The sequence below is a fragment of the Saccoglossus kowalevskii genome, chromosome 15, assembly GCF_978046115.1.
Source record: "Saccoglossus kowalevskii chromosome 15, keSacKowa6.1, whole genome shotgun sequence".
NCBI lineage: Eukaryota > Metazoa > Hemichordata > Enteropneusta > Harrimaniidae > Saccoglossus > Saccoglossus kowalevskii.
This window is the reverse complement of record NC_140655.1, coordinates 24,104,282-24,126,745: the sequence shown is the minus strand read 5'-3', so window position 1 is coordinate 24,126,745 and position 22,464 is coordinate 24,104,282. Positions and strand designations below refer to the sequence as shown.

General features: G+C 38.2%; 1 protein-coding gene across 1 annotated transcript in view; it reads right to left on the bottom strand.

Moving 5' to 3' along the window:
- LOC100369951 (uncharacterized) overlaps positions 1–22,464 on the bottom strand; it is an 81,406-nt gene continuing 58,942 nt past the window's right edge. The window contains exons 5-8 of the mRNA XM_085490594.1: positions 8,560–8,651; positions 7,927–8,126; positions 6,223–6,335; positions 1–3,509 (exon numbers count right to left, since the gene is read on the bottom strand). Coding sequence (XP_085346720.1) covers positions 3,432–3,509; positions 6,223–6,335; positions 7,927–8,126; positions 8,560–8,651 — 483 coding nt within the window. The 3' untranslated portion in view covers positions 1–3,431. The remainder of the gene's footprint in view (positions 3,510–6,222; positions 6,336–7,926; positions 8,127–8,559; positions 8,652–22,464) is intronic.

Sequence of the window (22,464 nt, the reverse complement as noted above, 5' to 3'; positions counted from 1 at the left end):
TTATACATGGAATACAATTTTATTTTATTTCATTTCCTCTCTCCGATCAATGATCTCGCTTACAATTCTTTGAGAATCACACAAATCTAATGGGGAAAAAAAGAATTAATTTTATTTTTTTTCCGTCCTCCTCAAAAAATTTGCCTTATAAAAACTCGAGAAACGAGGAATAAAAAAAATTTGGCCTAAATGTGATAGATCATTCTATTGAAATCTACAAAGCTGCATGATTAAACACGGTTCATCTAGTAACCGTGGATTAAATATGCGACAGACGACACAGCATTTTGCTCTTTCGTAGGGGTCAGACAAGGTGATCCCCTCTCACCTCAATTGTTTATTCTCTTTGGAAATCCTTCTCGTTAATTCGCAAAATAACAATGGTATTTGTATAAAGGGTTTTGTATAAAGAGTACTACTCATGTTCTTGCTTTTGGCAGATATACTGTCTGCTGGAAACCTACTCTCTCTACTTACAAAGTCTAACTTTGCAAAAAGTGATACGACCCGTATATGATCGGGACGCGAGATTTTGTCAAGAAAAACCCATTGGGGGATATAATGATATGATGGGGGATATAATGATAGGTCAGCAAACAAAACTGTTGGGATATTCCTTTTTTATATTGCAGATGCCACATACGGAAGTGCCTTTCAAAGGTTTAACAAGTGTGCAACCTAACACTTGCGGACAAAATTTATATTACTGGTTATCCCAAAATTTCTTTATATGTATTATCAACCTACTTAATATTGATCAATGTGACATCAAGCACATAACACAAAATTTGTTGCCTTCCTGTGGAATAGGCATTAGAGAATTGCATGATTGGTGACATAGGTCAAGGCAGACTGATATTTATTGTGTTATTCACACATACCTCACATTTACCATAAATTGTTAAATACTTTTTGCTATGAAACCATTGCAAGTATATATTCGGAAAATGAATTGTTATAATTTTTAATAAAAATATTTTTGTTAATAAAACATTTTTTTACCACATTTTTTTAATGCCAGTTAATTTATATAAAATTGCATGTTTCAGACATTCTCAACCAAATTTTTCTGCACTTTTTCTTATATTCTTCAATATTTCTGGAAATGTATCCTAATTTTGGAGCCAACAGGCTAAATTTTAGTCAGGTTTTAACTCAAAAAATTTGGCTATTTTTGTCCAATCTTCTGAAGGAGAGTGTAGACTATTTTGTGAATTTGTGATGAAAAGGAGGAACTGGTTAACGATCAGCAATGACAATTACAACTCTTGTATTGAGCCAATATTATCCACAATTATGAAGAACTACTTAGACAAAAAGTAAAAAAACAAACAAATTTCAGACAATTAAAGTTTCCAAAACAAAATAGAATTAGTCGTTTCGTAAAAAGCGATATTTGTATTTGTTCCTAAACGTATCTACACATTTTCTGAACTACAATTATTGTTTTTTAATTTCAGGTAAACTACGTCACCAACAGGGTTACATTCAATGTTATGTTGTATTCGTACAATTCCTTTGTTTATATCGGACGCACAAGCACTATTTAGCGAGGGGAGTGCAACTGTTCGCACAACGCCATCTTTTTTTCGTTGCCATTTTGGGCTGTTCATTCATCAAATTATTACTACAAATAGGAAATAGATGTACAATTATAAAGTTATGACGAGAATATTGCAAAGTATGCAATCAGGCAGCAAGGGAACGCACCGACTTACATGCATACTTTTGCATGAAACCTAATATACCATTTTCCGTTCACTGCAAGATCCCGCGTTATGGTTGAAATCGAACGCAAAAACAGGACAAACAAAGGTCATAGTGTTGTAGTGTCGACAAACATCGCGCGGGATTCGACAAACGTGAAAGTATTTTTGGGGAAACTTCAATGCTTAATAATACTACCGTAAAATCTGTATTAGAAGCCGCATCCCTAATAGAAGTCGCACCCATTCTTTTTGAACAATTGAGAGGCAAAAATTCATCATTTCTCATATGTGTAGGTGCTCTAATAAAAGCCGCATCCCCTCTGTTGCATTGTACCATTCTAATAGAAGCCGCGGCTTCTAATACAGATTTTACAGTAGTATGCTGTACACATTTCACGATGGTAAATTTCGATGATGTAAGGGTATTCAAACGCAATATTCCCCTGTCAAGATCGGCCTTTCGATGCGAGCTACGAAATAATGAAATTCGAGTTCAAAATCAAATCGTTTGATTTTTGCGGCAGACGTTCGGCACACATCTTTCATGCAACTCTCAAGATCTTGTAGTTGAACGGAAAATCACCTATTGTATCAAATCAAACTACAACAATAATTTTAAATTAAATGTGAAAGTAAAATGCATACATGATACCAGTTTGACTTTAAAAATTGTTTATACAAAAAGTGGTTACATTAATTTTTTCTAAAATTTCCTCTTTGGTATCCTATATATGGTCATATAAATTGTGTTAGCTCACCGTGTGATTTCAATTGGAGTGTCATATGTCACCCTAGTAGCATTCACTTACCTATTATCCACCCTTGGTTGTATTCAATCTTAATATAAGAATGTAAATATTCAAATTTTTTTTTTTTTTTTTCCAATTGTGTGTTGTTTTTAGGGAAATCTTTTTATTATTACTTCACTTCATGCTAGTTTCTGAAAGGTTGGATGTAAGAGAACACAATGACGCATTGTTTGCTGATACTTAGTTGTCAGACAAAGTCAATGGGAGTGAAAAAGATAGAAATCCATGACGTTCACTCACACAAAAGGTCGCTCACAAATGTTTTGAAATTTTTGTGTTTGCAGTCATTCTTAAATCAGAAACCACAAAAGATTATAATTCTTGTTTCAGTAAAGTTACTAATTTTCAAAACAAAAATCAGACAATAAAGCTGGGAGCAATTTATTAGTTTTACCACACACAGTACGATTCAAACGACATGAAAGTTCGAAAAATGAAATAGCGTGTTTTTTTTTATACCTTTTTATGTGAATGAGTTTCTGTGCATAATTCCCTGAGTACCAGTAAAACAAAATCTGTTTTCCCAAACACCCAAGCAATCATTTCCTGGCAGCTTCTTTAACCCCTTGAGTGCCAAGTCAACTTTATTTTTCCTTGATTCTCTCAAAAATATTGATCAAGACCAGTATCCAATAGGAAGTTATGTGCTTTTCTTCTAAAATTATCCAAGAAAAATACATTAAAAAGACGTAACGTTGTAAAAAATATTAGTGGAAAAAATTATGGCACCCAAAGAATAATATTAATATTAAGGTAAAAATATACAAATCAATCTTTCTCTTATAGTTGTACTCTGTGTATTAAACTTTTCTAGATAGCATAAATTTTCTAGTTATTGTAAATAATTTTAAGATAATTCTCAAAACACTGCAATTTCATCTTCGGTAACCATGACAGCAATGAATTCTTTTACTCAGTACTTATTCTGAAACGGATTTCCTCCAAGTCTTGGATAAACTGAAGAGAGTATCTTTTCAATTTGCAGAAATGCCTTAAAAGAAATGAATAAGAAAGAATGGTTAGATGGGAAAGACATCGTCAGTTGGGAAAGACATCGTTAGTTGGGCAACACTATCTGGGATTTTGTTAAAGGTCCATATTAAAGGACCATGTCTGTTGTCTGATGAATGAAATCTCCATAAATTTAATATCCTAACTGTGGCATAAAAGCACTTTTAATAATGACAAAATGTATCCATAGAAACAAAGATCACAAATAATAATCATCACTGAATTTCTTGATTCTTTCCTCTCTAGAGAAAGAGAATATAAGACTACATCATCAAATTTGTATGGTTATGCTGAAGTCGACTATCCATGGCAGTCCCCACGAACCTGTGCGTGATCAATTTTTTTTTTTTTTATATTTTACCTCAGTTAAATTAAACGATTTGATTACAAGAACATTAATCAGTATTCCTGTAGCAACACCTCTATCAATTTCAAAAAATTTGATTTAGCCTTCTTATATCATGTCATTGAACTTTGTGTTCAATTTACCATAGAAATGCCCTAGAGAATGCGATGTTGTGTCTGATTTTTTGGACAGTAAAACAGGTTCATAGTGAGAATTCTGCCAAGGTGGAATGGTGACGTGAGAGCTGATTAAATGAATCAAGGCTGGCAAAGATGTCAAGACCACTACTATAATATTTTATTGAAATTATCGTTAATTATGTCTAAAGGTGAAAATACGGGTTTGTGGATCGACTCTTCTTGGATATAAATTAAACCCTAAAATAATATGTCAAGTTTGCCAAAATCTGCCTAGAATGGCTGAATGACGGCCATTTTAGTGCTAAAAATCAAGCATTTCTGCCATTCCGGAACTGGATTTCGGTTGTGCATGGACATATGTTATTCAAACTTGGTCATTGATGCATGTCATTTTTTCCCCAGATTTGATTCAAAATGGCTGACTGATGAACATTTTGTTTTTATAACATGTGCATGCACTTGCTGTGTTTGTGTGTACAATGAAAATCACTGAACATGTGTATTTGTGCTTTAATTTTTACACCTAATGGATACTGCTATATATACTGCAAACAGTTTTTGTTTGTGAACAAAAATATTAAAATGTATGTTTTGTTCTTATCATATACCTCGTATTGCCCGGCCTCGTAACGCTATGGGAATCCCGATGCGCGAGCCATGCAATAATTTTCCATATCACGCCCGGGCCCCGTTTACCATATTTGGTAAACGCATCTATTTCCAGGAACTACTTTCTGTTTACAAACAACGCGCGTAATTTGAGTCTGCGCTTCGATAACGGCTGACGATATTATTCAGTAGATGGGAAATATACCAAAAGACCAGTTGGACTCATTATTACCCTGACGAAAACCGGCATTCTACCACAACCAATCATAAATATAACTGGTCACAAAAACGTGTCAAGTTTACAGTACTACATACTCGCAGTCAGCTGGCATCGGTGTCGCTAGATACACCCAGCGACACCAATGCCAGCTGACTGTGACGATACTGTCTCCACGGAAGATCATCGGCGCATTTCAGATATTCTTAGTTGAGCTACGCCAGAATCTGGAACTGTAAACTAAACTGCTTCTTGTCAAGCAATGGTTTCTCGTTCACCGACTACAGTTTTTAACAACTGTGAAATCAACGTGTCTCTACCTCCCGGCGGCTACAACATCAGCTCCAAGAAAACGCCTGTTGTCGGACGGTCAGTAAATGACCAACTTCGCTGGACTGTAGTGTTCATTCTTAAGAAAGAAAGTTTATAATGAGTTCGTATTTACAACCGTTAAAATATTGTTATAAATTTACGTTCATATGCTATTTCATTAAAATGTAATTTAGGGATATATTTGGTGACATTCGTTTGTCTATTGTGTTGACGCGTTTGCGTCGTTTAGAATCCCCCGTATAAATCCGCGCCAGTAAAACGGCCCGTATCGAAACCCGGATTTAATCGAATAGGTTTTCTTTTGGGCCAGACGAGCGAAAAATAACACAACTAAAGACTTGTTTTTCATATAAGGTATATGATAAAACCTTTATGGACTGGATACGGCTTTTGCTGCCCTCGATCGTACGGCTTACGCGCCCTCGCAAGCTTGGGCGCTTCCGCCGCACGACCTTGGGCCGCAAAAGCCGTATCCAGTCCATAAAGAATAATACTGCACCTTTAAGATAAGAATATTCATAAGGAAACATTTTAGTTCTGTAAGCAAGTCGCATAAAATACCAGCTATTTACAGGGGGAGATATCACTTTATTCTTAGCCCATTTTTAACGATATCAGCTGAAATAATTTGTGATTGAAAATTTGCTTGTACTCATAATAAAATCAACAATATCGTCATTTAGTAATATCTTAAAATTTACAGATAAATAGTGATTTCACTAGAAGTGAAATAATTTCTTTTGGACTGGGAGTCATATTACCTATTTCTATAAGTCAAGCCAATAATTCATTAATCGTGGGATATAGAATTAGCTTTAATGTCTAAAGCTGGTTTATTATTTTTAGATTCTTCATCAGGTTTACCTACGAAAACCAGTGCTTCTCCTTTTTTTGCATCTGAGGCCTCATAATTAAGTCCTGGTTGTGGCCATACTAAAGACATGATTCAGACTGAGAAACAGGGCAATTAGTGTATATGAAGCCCTGCAATTCTGTTTGGTCAAAAAACTCCAGGCAGATATTAAATTATAAGAAGAATACGTTGTACCTGTGTTGTGGAATATGCGGCAATTCTCACCACTATTCCATGAATGTCTGTATTATTTACATTGCAATCCAGCTTACTAACAGTTACCATCACATCCCGTTCCTGTTGATGTCCTAAAAAAATCAAACAAAACATTATCCACAACATTTAACTAATCTATTGAAGAATTTATAAAATAAGGGATTCAACTTTGATATCAATGTGTGATGATATGAGATGACAATCCTATTCAAGGTGCACATCTATCAAACGTATTTCCAACCAACAGCATCATAGAATGCAGAGAATTAGAAGAGTTAGATTGCATGAACAGAAATGGCCGAGATTGTAGCTGTATTCAAAAACAAACACTTTTATAAATATAATACATGATTTGCTAATATACAAGTCAGCTAGCAAAGCAGCCTGAAATAACACAGTTCTGTCACTGTCTCACTCACTTATTTTCGCTTGGAATTAATTTTCGTTATTTTCGCTGAAGGAATGATTCAGTGAAAATAAAATCCAGCAAATATACCTTTTTTTCTATATTTTACATTCAACTCGTCAAAAATCAGTGAAAATAAATTCCATACAAAACACCCAAAAAGTCTTTTCAGCAAAAATTAATTCCAGCTAAAATAAAGTATTTTACAGTATTTAGTATTTCTAGAAATGTATGTATTTTGTGATCATTTTGAAACTTGTAGGAAACTTTGCTGTTTTGATCTTCAATGAATATTACACCACTTGCACAACCTCATCTTAACCTTTTCACCACCAGTTCCCTCTTTTCATCCCAAATTCACAAAATAGTCTCGTTTATAGTCTCACTTTCCTTCAGAAGACTGGGACAAAAATAGCCAAATATTTTTAATAAACTACTAAATGTTTTTTTTTTTTGTACATTGTACCAGAATTACATGTGTAACTTTTCCACTATCTTCACTATCTAATATATGCTTGACACTTTATTAATAATTTTATATTAACAATAAGCTATAGGCTACTGGTTTTATGTGCCTCAGAAAATAATAATATATAGCTGCATAGCAGCAATGTCCAGGTTTCAAGCCTCATGGCACAAATGCTGTATACAACATAAAGATTTTATAATGTCAAAAAAAAGCTAGTTTGTTGTACATGCTCTAATTTTGTTCCACTCTATCAGTGTATATCATGAATAATGAGTAGCAATGAATACGCCTCCAAATAGACCAGTTGTGGTAATTTCGTGTTAGACAAATTTGCCATAACTGGGCCAGTCTAGGCAGAATGCTATGTCTGTTTTTGATACATTTGCATATATAGTGACAGTATTAGTCAACAGTACGCTTTTCTCTCACTGTCAAACTGTTGTTGAGAAAAACGGTTAAATAATTAATATGCATAAAAAAAAACTTAAAAATAATGTTAATATCAAGAAGTATTACAACATTGACAAGTACCTTTCAAAAAATCTTGTGCAATTTCTTCACCAAATGTCAGCGATAGCAATTTTGAGATATTGTCTCAGTAAACAATGGTAAAACGTACATCTACCAAACAGACAAAACATGCTATTTTCACTCAATTTTGTATATCGATGTTTTCTGAACTGAATATGGTGATGCTAATATTTATTTTATTTTATCCATGCAAAACGCAAATTACATTTATTTATTATTTGTACTTTTGAATAGCATTATACTTTAAACACTGTCATGTCTAAAATCATACACTTACCAATTGACTTGCGTTTGCCAATTCTTTCCATACTTTCGTCACATAATTGTTTTAACTGTGGACCAATTATAACACACATTGCAATAGCCGTATAGCCGTCCATTGATTGCTTCACCGTACATGTTGGTTTATCAGAAAGTTGAACACTGTCGCGGAACACAAGTTGATCTTCTATGAAGATAGAAGTCTTACTGCTGTAACTGAAATGATGAAAAATTCTGAAGCCACTGTACAGCGCATTTCAATAATTTTCAATGAAACAGTCTCTGTTTATATTATAGGCACCAGATATCACATGACTACCGAGGTGTTATTCATAATAGCAACAAACGTGTATGAGATATGGCTCCCTGGAACTGCATCTGTTTATTAATTTAAACAAGGTAACTGCTACTCAACCATGTCGGATATGATGTTGATGACAACAAGGCACATGCTTTTGTCCAATATGATGTATGTGTGAAATTTAAATTTCATTGGTCCAGGTATGTTGGAAATATAAGATCCACAACTGCATTCTTTAAAACAAAATGGCTACCAGCGAGCAGCAGTTTTCGGACTATAAGTCCAAACAGGTATGAATAAAACAACATAAAAACAAATGGTGCAGTCACAAGTAATATTAATTGCTACCTTGTAAATTGCCAGCACTCTCCTAGTGCAACTCTGCCAGCGGTTAACCAGTCCAATAGGATGATATTAGAGTCAACTCTTTGATGAATACTCTATCAAAATGTAAAAACATGGATTAGTTAAATATTAGTATCAACCCTACCCGTGTTTGTATCAACCCTACCAGTGTTTGTATCAACCCTACCAGTGTTTGTATCAACCCTACCAGTGTTTGTATCAACCCTACCTGTGTTTGTATCAACCCTACCAGTGTTTGTATCAACCCTACCAGTGTTTGTATCAACCCTACCAGTGTTTGTATCAACCCTACCAGTGTTTGTATCAACCCTACCAGTGTTTGTATCAACCCTACCAGTGTTTGTATCAACCCTACCAGTGTTTGTATCAACCCTACCAGTGTTTGTATCAACCCTACCAGTGTTTGTATCAACCCTACCAGTGTTTGTATCAACCCTACCAGTGTTTGTATCAACCCTACCAGTGTTTGTATCAACCCTACCAGTGTTTGTATCAACCCTACCAGTGTTTGTATCAACCCTACCAGTGTTTGTATCAACCCTACCAGTGTTTGTATCAACCCTACCAGTGTTTGTATCAACCCTACCAGTGTTTGTATCAACCCTACCAGTGTTTGTATCAACCCTACCAGTGTTTGTATCAACCCTACCAGTGTTTGTATCAACCCTACCAGTGTTTGTATCAACCCTACCAGTGTTTGTATCAACCCTACCAGTGTTTGTATCAACCCTACCAGTGTTTGTATCAACCCTACCAGTGTTTGTATCAACCCTACCAGTGTTTGTATCAACCCTACCTGTGTTTGTATCAACCCTACCTGTGTTTGTATCAACCCTACCAGAGTTTGTATCAACCCTACCAGTGTTTGTATCAACCCTACCAGTGTTTGTATCAACCCTACCAGTGTTTGTATCAACCCTACCAGTGTTTGTATCAACCCTACCAGTGTTTGTATCAACCCTACCAGTGTTTGTATCAACCCTACCAGTGTTTCGATCAACCCTACCAGTGTTTCGATCAACCCTACCAGTGTTTGTATCAACCCTACCAGTGTTTCGATCAACCCTACCAGTGTTTCGATCAACCCTACCATTGTTTGTATCAACCCTACCAGTGTTTGTATCAACCCTACCAGTGTTTGTATCAACCCTACCAGTGTTTGTATCAATCCTACCTGTGTTTCTATCAACCCTACCATTGTTTGTATCAACCCTATCATTGTTTGTATCAACCCTACCTGTGTTTCTATCAACCCTACCTGTGTTTGTATCAACCCTACCATTGTTTGTATCAACCCTACCAGTGTTTGTATCAACCCTACCAGTGTTTGTATCAACCCTACCAGTGTTTGTATCAACCCTACCAGTGTTTGTATCAACCCTACCAGTGTTTGTATCAACCCTACCAGTGTTTGTATCAATCCTACCTGTGTTTCTATCAACCCTACCATTGTTTGTATCAACCCTATCATTGTTTGTATCAACCCTACCTGTGTTTGTATCAACCCTATCATTGTTTGTATCAACCCTACCATTGTTTGTATCAACCCTACCAGTGTTTGTATCAACCCTATCATTGTTTGTATCAATCCTACCTGTGTTTGTATCAACCCTACCTGTGTTTGTATCAACCCTACCAGTGTTTGTATCAACCCTATCATTGTTTGTATCAACCCTATCATTGTTTGTATCAACCCTACCTGTGTTTGTATCAACCCTATCATTGTTTGTATCAACCCTATCATCGTTTGTATCAACCCTATCATCGTTTGTATCAACCCTACCATTGTTTGTATCAACCCTACCAGTGTTTGTATCAACCCTATCATTGTTTGTATCAACCCTACCATTGTTTGTATCAACCCTACCAGTGTTTGTATCAACCCTACCAGTGTTTGTATCAACCCTACCAGTGTTTGTATCAATCCTACCTGTGTTTCTATCAACCCTACCATTGTTTGTATCAACCCTATCATTGTTTGTATCAACCCTACCTGTGTTTGTATCAACCCTACCAGTGTTTGTATCAACCCTATCATTGTTTGTATCAATCCTACCTGTGTTTGTATCAACCCTATCATTGTTTGTATCAACCCTACCAGTGTTTGTATCAACCATATCATTGTTTGTATCAACCCTATCATTGTTTGTATCAACCCTACCATTGTTTGTATCAACCCTATCATTGTTTGTATCAACCCTACCATTGTTTGTATCAACCCTACCAGTGTTTGTATCAACCCTATCATTGTTTGTATCAATCCTACCTGTGTTTGTATCAACCCTACCAGTGTTTGTATCAACCCTATCATTGTTTGTATCAATCCTACCTGTGTTTGTATCAACCCTATCATTGTTTGTATCAACCCTACCAGTGTTTGTATCAACCCTATCATTGTTTGTATCAATCCTACCTGTGTTTCTATCAACCCTACCTGTGTTTCTATCAACCCTACCTGTGTTTCTATCAACCCTACCTGTGTTTGTATCAACCCTACCAGTGTTTGTATCAACCCTATCATTGTTTGTATCAATCCTACCTGTGTTTGTATCAACCCTATCATTGTTTGTATCAACCCTACCATTGTTTGTATCAACCCTATCATTGTTTGTATCAACCCTATCATTGTTTGTAACAATCCTACCTGTGTTTGTATCAACCCTACCATTGTTTGTATCAACCCTACCTGTGTTTGTATCAACCCTACCATTGTTTGTATCAAACCTACCTGTGTTTGTATCAACCCTACCTGTGTTTGTATCAACCCTACCTGTGTTTGTATCAACCCTACCATTGTTTGTATCAACCCTATCATTGTTTCTATCAACCCTACCATTGTTTCTATCAACCCTACCATTGTTTCTATCAACCCTACCATTGTTTGTATCAACCCTATCATTGTTTGTATCAACCCTACCTGTGTTTGTATCAACCCTACCTGTGTTTGTATCAACCCTACCATTGTTTGTATCAACCCTACCATTGTTTGTATCAACCCTACCATTGTTTGTATCAACCCTACCATTGTTTGTATCAACCCTACCTGTGTTTCTAACAACCCTACCTGTGTTTGTATCAACCCTACCTGTGTTTCTAACAACCCTACCATTGTTTGTATCAACCCTACCTGTGTTTCTAACAACCCTACCATTGTTTGTATCAACCCTACCTGTGTTTGTATCAACCCTACCATTGTTTGTATCAAACCTACCTGTGTTTGTATCAACCCTACCTGTGTTTGTATCAACCCTACCTGTGTTTGTATCAACCCTACCATTGTTTGTATCAACCCTATCATTGTTTGTATCAACCCTACCTGTGTTTCTAACAACCCTACCTGTGTTTCTAACAACCCTACCATTGTTTGTATCAACCCTACCTGTGTTTGTATCAACCCTACCTGTGTTTGTATCAACCCTACCTGTGTTTGTATCAACCCTACCTGTGTTTGTATCAACCCTACCTGTGTTTGTATCAACCCTACCTGTGTTTGTATCAACCCTACCTGTGTTTGTATCAACCCTACCTGTGTTTGTATCAACCCTACCTGTGTGTGTATCAACCCTACCTGTGTTTGTATCAACCCTACCTGTGTTTGTATCAACCCTACCTGTGTTTGTATCAACCCTACCTGTGTTTGTATCAATCCTACCTGTGTTTGTATCAATCCTACCATTGTTTGTATCAACCCTACCTGTGTTTCTATCAACCCTACCTGTGTTTCTATCAACCCTACCTGTGTTTCTATCAACCCTACCTGTGTTTCTATCAACCATACCTGTGTTTCTATCAACCCTACCTGTGTTTCTATCAACCATACCTGTGTTTCTATCAACCATACCTGTGTTTCTATCAACCCTACCTGTGTTTCTATCAACCCTACCTGTGTTTCTATCAACCCTACCATTGTTTCTATCAACCCTACCTGTGTTTCTATCAACCCTACCTGTGTTTCTATCAACCGTACCTGTGTTTCTATCAACCGTACCTGTGTTTCTAACAACCCTACCTGTGTTTCTAACAACCCTACCTGTGTTTGTATCAACCCTACCTGTGTTTCTATGAACCCTACCTGTGTTTCTATCAACCCTACCTGTGTTTCTATCAACCCTACCTGTGTTTCTAACAACCCTACCTGTGTTTCTATCAACCCTACCATTGTTTCTATCAACCCTACCTGTGTTTGTATCAACCCTACCTGTGTTTGTATCAACCCTACCTGTGTTTGTATCAACCCTACCTGTGTTTGTATCAACCCTACCTGTGTTTGTATCAACCCTACCTGTGTTTGTATCAACCCTACCTGTGTTTGTATCAACCCTACCTGTGTTTGTATCAACCCTACCTGTGTTTGTATCAACCCTACCTGTGTTTGTATCAACCCTACCTGTGTTTGTATCAACCCTACCTGTGTTTCTATCAACCCTACCTGTGTTTCTATCAACCCTACCTGTGTTTCTATCAACCCTACCTGTGTTTCTATCAACCCTACCATTGTTTCTATCAACCCTACCTGTGTTTGTATCAACCCTACCTGTGTTTGTATCAACCCTACCTGTGTTTGTATCAACCCTACCTGTGTTTGTATCAACCCTACCTGTGTTTGTATCAACCCTACCTGTGTTTGTATCAACCCTACCTGTGTTTCTATCAACCCTACCTGTGTTTCTATCAACCCTACATGTGTTTGTATCAACCCTACCTGTGTTTCTATCAACCCTACCTGTTTCTATCAACCCTACCTGTGTTTCTATCAACCCTACCTGTGTTTCTATCAACCCTACCTGTGTTTCTATCAACCCTACCTGTGTTTCTATCAACCCTACCATTGTTTCTATCAACCCTACCTGTGTTTGTATCAACCCTACCTGTGTTTGTATCAACCCTACCTGTGTTTCTATCAACCCTACCATTGTTTCGATCAACCCTACCTGTGTTTGTATCAACCCTACCTGTGTTTCTATCAACCCTACCTGTGTTTCTATCAACCCTACCGTTGTTTCGATCAACCCTACCTGTGTTTGTATCAACCCTACCTGTGTTTCTATCAACCCTACCAGTGTTTCGATCAACCCTACCTGTGTTTCGATCAACCCTACCTGTGTTTGTATCAACCCTACCTGTGTTTGTATCAACCCTACCTGTGTTTGTATCAACCCTACCTGTGTTTGTATCAACCCTACCTGTGTTTGTATCAACCCTACCTGTGTTTGTATCAACCCTACCTGTGTTTGTATCAATTCTACCTGTGTTTCTATCAACCCTACCTGTGTTTCTATCAACCCTACCTGTGTTTCTATCAACCCTACCATTGTTTCTATCAACCCTACCAGTGTTTCTATCAACCCTACCTGTGTTTCTATCAACCCTACCTGTGTTTGTATCAACCCTACCTGTGTTTGTATCAACCCTACCTGTGTTTGTATCAACCCTACCTGTGTTTCTATCAACCCTACCATTGTTTCGATCAACCCTACCTGTGTTTGTATCAACCCTACCTGTGTTTGTATCAACCCTACCTGTGTTTCTATCAACCCTACCTGTGTTTCTATCAACCCTACCTGTGTTTCTATCAACCCTACCATTGTTTCGATCAACCCTACCTGTGTTTGTATCAACCCTACCTGTGTTTCTATCAACCCTACCTGTGTTTCTATCAACCCTACCTGTGTTTCTATCAACCCTACCTGTGTTTCTATCAACCCTACCTGTGTTTCTATCAACCCTACCAGTGTTTCTATCAACCCTACCAGTGTTTGTATCAACCCTACCAGTGTTTCTATCAACCCTACCTGTGTTTGTATCAACCCTACCTGTGTTTCGATCAACCCTACCTGTGTTTCTAACAACCCTACCTGTGTTTGTATCAACCATACCTGTGTTTGTATCAACCCTACCTGTGTTTCTATCAACCCTACCATTGTTTGTATCAACCCTACCAGTGTTTCAATCAACCCTACCTGTGTTTCTAACAACCCTACCTGTGTTTGTATCAACCCTACCTGTGTTTCTATCAACCCTACCTGTGTTTCTATCAACCCTACCATTGTTTGTATCAACCCTACCAGTGTTTCTATCAACCCTACCTGTGTTTGTATCAACCCTACCTGTGTTTCTATCAACCCTACCTGTGTTTCTATCAACCCTACCATTGTTTGTATCAACCCTACCAGTGTTTCTATCAACCCTACCTGTGTTTCGAACAACCCTACCTGTGTTTCTAACAACCCTACCTGTGTTTCTAACAACCCTACCTGTGTTTCTAACAACCCTACCTGTGTTTGTATCAACCCTACCTGTGTTTGTATCAACCCTACCTGTGTTTCTAACAACCCTACCTGTGTTTCTAACAACCCTACCTGTGTTTGTATCAATCCTACCTGTGTTTCTAACAACCCTACCTGTGTTTGTATCAACCCTACCTGTGTTTGTATCAACCCTACCTGTGTTTGTATCAATCCTACCAGTGTTTGTATCAATCCTACCAGTGTTTGTATCAATCCTACCAATGTTTGTATCAATCCTACCAGTGTTTGTATCAACCCTACCTGTGTTTGTATCAATCCTACCAGTGTTTGTATCAATCCTACCAGTGTTTGTATCAATCCTAGCAGTGTTTGTATCAACCCTACCTGTGTTTGTATCAACCCTACCTGTGTTTGTATCAACCCTACCTGTGTTTGTATCAACCCTACCTGTGTTTGTATCAACCCTACCTGTGTTTGTATCAACCCTACCTGTGTTTGTATCAACCCTACCTGTGTTTGTATCAACCCTACCTGTGTTTGTATCAACCCTACCTGTGTTTGTATCAATTCTACCTGTGTTTCTATCAACCCTACCTGTGTTTCTATCAACCCTACCTGTGTTTCTATCAACCCTACCATTGTTTCTATCAACCCTACCAGTGTTTCTATCAACCCTACCTGTGTTTCTATCAACCCTACCTGTGTTTCTATCAACCCTACCATTGTTTGTATCAACCCTACCAGTGTTTCTATCAACCCTACCTGTGTTTCTATCAACCCTACCTGTGTTTCTATCAACCCTACCATTGTTTGTATCAACCCTACCAGTGTTTCTATCAACCCTACCTGTGTTTCTATCAACCCTACCTGTGTTTCTATCAACCCTACCATTGTTTCTATCAACCCTACCAGTGTTTCTATCAACCCTACCTGTGTTTGTATCAACCCTACCTGTGTTTCTATCAACCCTACCATTGTTTGTATCAACCCTACCAGTGTTTCTATCAACCCTACCTGTGTTTCTATCAACCCTACCTGTGTTTCTATCAACCCTACCATTGTTTGTATCAACCCTACCAGTGTTTCTATCAACCCTACCTGTGTTTCTATCAACCCTACCTGTGTTTCGAACAACCCTACCTGTGTTTCGAACAACCCTACCTGTGTTTCGAACAACCCTACCTGTGTTTCGAACAACCCTACCTGTGTTTCTAACAACCCTACCTGTGTTTCTAACAACCCTACCTGTGTTTCTAACAACCCTACCTGTGTTTCTAACAACCCTACCTGTGTTTCTAACAACCCTACCTGTGTTTGTATCAACCCTACCTGTGTTTGTATCAACCCTACCTGTGTTTCTAACAACCCTACCTGTGTTTCTAACAACCCTACCTGTGTTTGTATCAATCCTACCTGTGTTTCTAACAACCCTACCTGTGTTTGTATCAACCCTACCTGTGTTTGTATCAACCCTACCTGTGTTTGTATCAATCCTACCAGTGTTTGTATCAATCCTACCAGTGTTTGTATCAATCCTACCAATGTTTGTATCAATCCTACCAGTGTTTGTATCAACCCTACCTGTGTTTGTATCAATCCTACCAGTGTTTGTATCAATCCTACCAGTGTTTGTATCAATCCTACCAGTGTTTGTATCAACCCTACCTGTGTTTGTATCAACCCTACCTGTGTTTGTATCAACCCTACCTGTGTTTGTATCAATCCTACCTGTGTTTGTATCAATCCTACCTGTGTTTGTATCAACCCTACCAGTGTTTGTATCAACCCTACCAGTGTTTGTATCAACCCTACCAGTGTTTGTATCAACCCTACCAGTGTTTGTATCAACCCTACCAGTGTTTCGATCAACCCTACCTGTGTTTCGATCAACCCTACCTGTGTTTGTATCAACCCTACCTGTGTTTGTATCAACCCTATCATTGTTTGTATCAACCCTACCTGTGTTTGTATCAATTCTACCTGTGTTTGTATCAACCCTATCATTGTTTGTATCAACCCTACCTGTGTTTGTATCAACCCTACCATTGTGTGTATCAACCCTACCAGTGTTTGTATCAACCCTACCAGTGTTTGTATCAACCCTACCAGTGTTTGTATCAATCCTACCTGTGTTTCTATCAACCCTACCATTGTTTGTATCAACCCTATCATTGTTTGTATCAACCCTACCTGTGTTTCTATCAACCCTACCAGTGTTTCTATCAACCCTACCATAGTTTGTATCAACCCTACCAGTGTTTGTATCAACCCTACCAGTGTTTGTATCAACCCTACCAGTGTTTGTATCAACCCTACCAGTGTTTGTATCAATCCTACCTGTGTTTCTATCAACCCTACCATTGTTTGTATCAACCCTATCATTGTTTGTATCAACCCTACCTGTGTTTGTATCAACCCTATCATTGTTTGTATCAACCCTACCATTGTTTGTATCAACCCTACCAGTGTTTGTATCAACCCTATCATTGTTTGTATCAATCCTACCTGTGTTTGTATCAACCCTACCTGTGTTTGTATCAACCCTACCAGTGTTTGTATCAACCCTATCATTGTTTGTATCAACCCTATCATTGTTTGTATCAACCCTACCTGTGTTTGTATCAACCCTATCATTGTTTGTATCAACCCTATCATCGTTTGTATCAACCCTACCTGTGTTTGTATCAACCCTATCATCGTTTGTATCAACCCTACCTGTGTTTGTATCAACCCTATCATTGTTTGTATCAACCCTATCATTGTTTGTATCAACCCTATCATTGTTTGTATCAATCCTACCTGTGTTTGTATCAACCCTACCTGTGTTTGTATCAACCCTACCTGTGTTTGTATCAACCCTACCAGTGTTTGTATCAACCCTACCAGTGTTTGTATCAACCCTATCATTGTTTGTATCAACCCTATCATTGTTTGTATCAACCCTACCATTGTTTGTATCAACCCTATCATTGTTTGTATCAACCCTACCATTGTTTGTATCAACCCTACCAGTGTTTGTATCGACCCTATCATTGTTTGTATCAATCCTACCTGTGTTTGTATCAACGCTATCATTGTTTGTATCAACCCTACCTGTGTTTGTATCAACCCTACCAGTGTTTGTATCAACCCTACCAGTGTTTGTATCAACCATACCTGTGTTTGTATCAACCCTACCTGTGTTTCTATCAACCCTACCAGTGTTTGTATCAACCCTACCAGTGTTTGTATCAACCCTACCAGTGTTTGTATCAACCCTATCATTGTTTGTATCAACCCTATCATTGTTTGTATCAACCCTACCTGTGTTTGTATCAACCCTATCATTGTTTGTATCAACCCTATCATCGTTTGTATCAACCCTACCTGTGTTTGTATCAACCCTATCATCGTTTGTATCAACCCTACCTGTGTTTGTATCAACCCTATCATTGTTTGTATCAACCCTATCATTGTTTGTATCAACCCTATCATTGTTTGTATCAATCCTACCTGTGTTTGTATCAACCCTACCTGTGTTTGTATCAACCCTACCTGTGTTTGTATCAACCCTACCAGTGTTTGTATCAACCCTACCAGTGTTTGTATCAACCCTATCATTGTTTGTATCAACCCTATCATTGTTTGTATCAACCCTACCATTGTTTGTATCAACCCTATCATTGTTTGTATCAACCCTACCATTGTTTGTATCAACCCTACCAGTGTTTGTATCGACCCTATCATTGTTTGTATCAATCCTACCTGTGTTTGTATCAACGCTATCATTGTTTGTATCAACCCTACCTGTGTTTGTATCAACCCTACCAGTGTTTGTATCAACCCTACCAGTGTTTGTATCAACCCTACCAGTGTTTGTATCAATCCTACCTGTGTTTCTATCAACCCTACCATTGTTTGTATCAACCCTATCATTGTTTGTATCAACCCTACCTGTGTTTGTATCAACCCTACCAGTGTTTGTATCAACCCTACCAGTGTTTGTATCAACCCTACCAGTGTTTGTATCAATCCTACCTGTGTTTCTATCAACCCTACCATTGTTTGTATCAACCCTATCATTGTTTGTATCAACCCTACCAGTGTTTGTATCAACCCTATCATTGTTTGTATCAATCCTACCTGTGTTTGTATCAACCCTATCATTGTTTGTATCAACCCTACCAGTGTTTGTATCAACCCTATCATTGTTTGTATCAACCCTATCATTGTTTGTATCAACCCTATCATTGTTTGTATCAACCCTACCATTGTTTGTATCAACCCTATCATTGTTTGTATCAACCCTACCATTGTTTGTATCAACCCTACCAGTGTTTGTATCAACCCTATCATTGTTTGTATCAATCCTACCTGTGTTTGTATCAACTCTATCATTGTTTGTATCAACCCTATCATTGTTTGTATCAACCCTACCTGTGTTTGTATCAACCCTACCTGTGTTTGTATCAATTCTACCTGTGTTTCTATCAACCCTACCTGTGTTTCTATCAACCCTACCTGTGTTTCTATCAACCCTACCATTGTTTCGATCAACCCTACCTGTGTTTCTATCAACCCTACCTGTGTTTCTATCAACCCTACCTGTGTTTCTATCAACCCTACCTGTGTTTCTATCAACCCTACCTGTGTTTCTATCAACCCTACCTGTGTTTGTATCAACCCTACCTGTGTTTGTATCAATCCTACCTGTGTTTGTATCAACCCTACCAGTGTTTGTATCAACCCTACCAGTGTTTGTATCAACCCTACCAGTGTTTGTATCAACCCTACCAGTGTTTGTATCAACCCTACCAGTGTTTGTATCAACCCTACCTGTGTTTCGATCAACCCTACCTGTGTTTGTATCAACCCTACCTGTGTTTGTATCAACCCTATCATTGTTTGTATCAACCCTACCTGTGTTTGTATCAACCCTACCTGTGTTTGTATCAATTCTACCTGTGTTTGTATCAACCCTATCATTGTTTGTATCAACCCTACCTGTGTTTGTATCAACCCTACCATTGTTTGTATCAACCCTACCAGTGTTTGTATCAACCCTACCAGTGTTTGTATCAACCCTACCAGTGTTTGTATCAACCCTACCAGTGTTTGTATCAATCCTACCTGTGTTTCTACCAACCCTACCATTGTTTGTATCAAACCTATCATTGTTTGTATCAACCCTACCTGTGTTTCTATCAACCCTACCTGTGTTTGTATCAACCCTACCAGTGTTTGTATCAACCCTACCAGTGTTTGTATCAACCCTACCAGTGTTTGTATCAACCCTACCAGTGTTTGTATCAACCCTACCAGTGTTTGTATCAACCCTACCAGTGTTTGTATCAATCCTACCTGTGTTTCTATCAACCCTACCATTGTTTGTATCAACCCTATCATTGTTTGTATCAACCCTACCTGTGTTTGTATCAACCCTATCATTGTTTGTATCAACCCTACCATTGTTTGTATCAACCCTACCAGTGTTTGTATCAACCCTATCATTGTTTGTATCAATCCTACCTGTGTTTGTATCAACCCTACCTGTGTTTGTATCAACCCTACCAGTGTTTGTATCAACCCTATCATTGTTTGTATCAACCCTATCATTGTTTGTATCAACCCTATCATTGTTTGTATCAACCCTACCTGTGTTTGTATCAACCCTATCATTGTTTGTATCAACCCTATCATCGTTTGTATCAACCCTACCTGTGTTTGTATCAACCCTATCATTGTTTGTATCAACCCTATCATTGTTTGTATCAACCCTATCATTGTTTGTATCAACCCTATCATTGTTTGTATCAATCCTACCTGTGTTTGTATCAACCCTACCTGTGTTTGTATCAACCCTACCAGTGTTTGTATCAACCCTATCATTGTTTGTATCAACCCTATCATTGTTTGTATCAACCCTACCATTGTTTGTATCAACCCTACCATTGTTTGTATCAACCCTATCATTGTTTGTATCAACCCTACCATTGTTTGTATCAACCCTACCAGTGTTTGTATCAACCCTACCAGTGTTTGTATCAATCCTACCTGTGTTTGTATCAACCCTATCATTGTTTGTATCAACCCTACCTGTGTTTGTATCAACCCTACCATTGTTTGTATCAACCCTACCAGTGTTTGTATCAACCCTACCAGTGTTTGTATCAACCCTACCAGTGTTTGTATCAACCCTACCAGTGTTTGTATCAATCCTACCTGTGTTTCTATCAACCCTACCATTGTTTGTATCAACCCTATCATTGTTTGTATCAATCCTACCAGTGTTTCTATCAACCCTACCTGTGTTTGTATCAACCCTACCTGTGTTTCTATCAACCCAACCTGTGTTTCTATCAACCCTACCATTGTTTGTATCAACCCTACCAGTGTTTGTATCAACCCTACCTGTGTTTGTATCAACCCTACCTGTGTTTGTATCAACCCTACCTGTGTTTGTATCAACCCTACCTGTGTTTGTATCAACCCTACCTGTGTTTCTATCAACCCTACCTGTGTTTCTATCAACCCTACCATTGTTTCTATCAACCCTACCTGTGTTTCTATCAACCCTACCTGTGTTTGTATCAACCCTACCTGTGTTTGTATCAACCCTACCTGTGTTTGTATCAACCCTACCTGTGTTTCTATCAACCCTACCTGTGTTTCTATCAACCCTACCTGTGTTTCTATCAACCCTACCTGTGTTTGTATCAACCCTACCTGTGTTTGTATCAACCCTACCTGTGTTTGTATCAACCCTACCTGTGTTTCTATCAACCCTACCTGTGTTTCTATCAACCCTACCTGTGTTTCTATCAACCCTACCTGTGTTTCTATCAACCCTACCTGTGTTTCTATCAACCCTACCTGTGTTTCTATCAACCCTACCTGTGTTTCTATCAACCCTACCATTGTTTGTATCAACCCTACCTGTGTTTGTATCAACCCTACCTGTGTTTGTATCAACCCTACCTGTGTTTCTATCAACCCTACCTGTGTTTCTATCAACCCTACCTGTGTTTCTATCAACCCTACCTGTGTTTCTATCAACCCTACATGTGTTTGTATCAACCCTACCTGTGTTTCTATCAACCCTACCTGTGTTTCTATCAACCCTACCTGTTTCTATCAACCCTACCTGTGTTTCTATCAACCCTACCTGTGTTTCTATCAACCCTACCATTGTTTCTATCAACCCTACCTGTGTTTGTATCAACCCTACCTGTGTTTCTATCAACCCTACCTGTGTTTCTATCAACCCTACCTGTGTTTCTATCAACCCTACCTGTGTTTGTATCAACCCTACCATTGTTTCGATCAACCCTACCTGTGTTTGTATCAACCCTACCTGTGTTTCTATCAACCCTACCTGTGTTTCTATCAACCCTACCATTGTTTCGATCAACCCTACCTGTGTTTCGATCAACCCTACCTGTGTTTGTATCAACCCTACCTGTGTTTCTATCAACCCTACCTGTGTTTCTATCAACCCTACCATTGTTTCTATCAACCCTACCTGTGTTTGTATCAACCCTACCTGTGTTTGTATCAACCCTACCTGTGTTTGTATCAACCCTACCTGTGTTTGTATCAACCCTACCTGTGTTTGTATCAACCCTACCTGTGTTTGTATCAACCCTACCTGTGTTTGTAT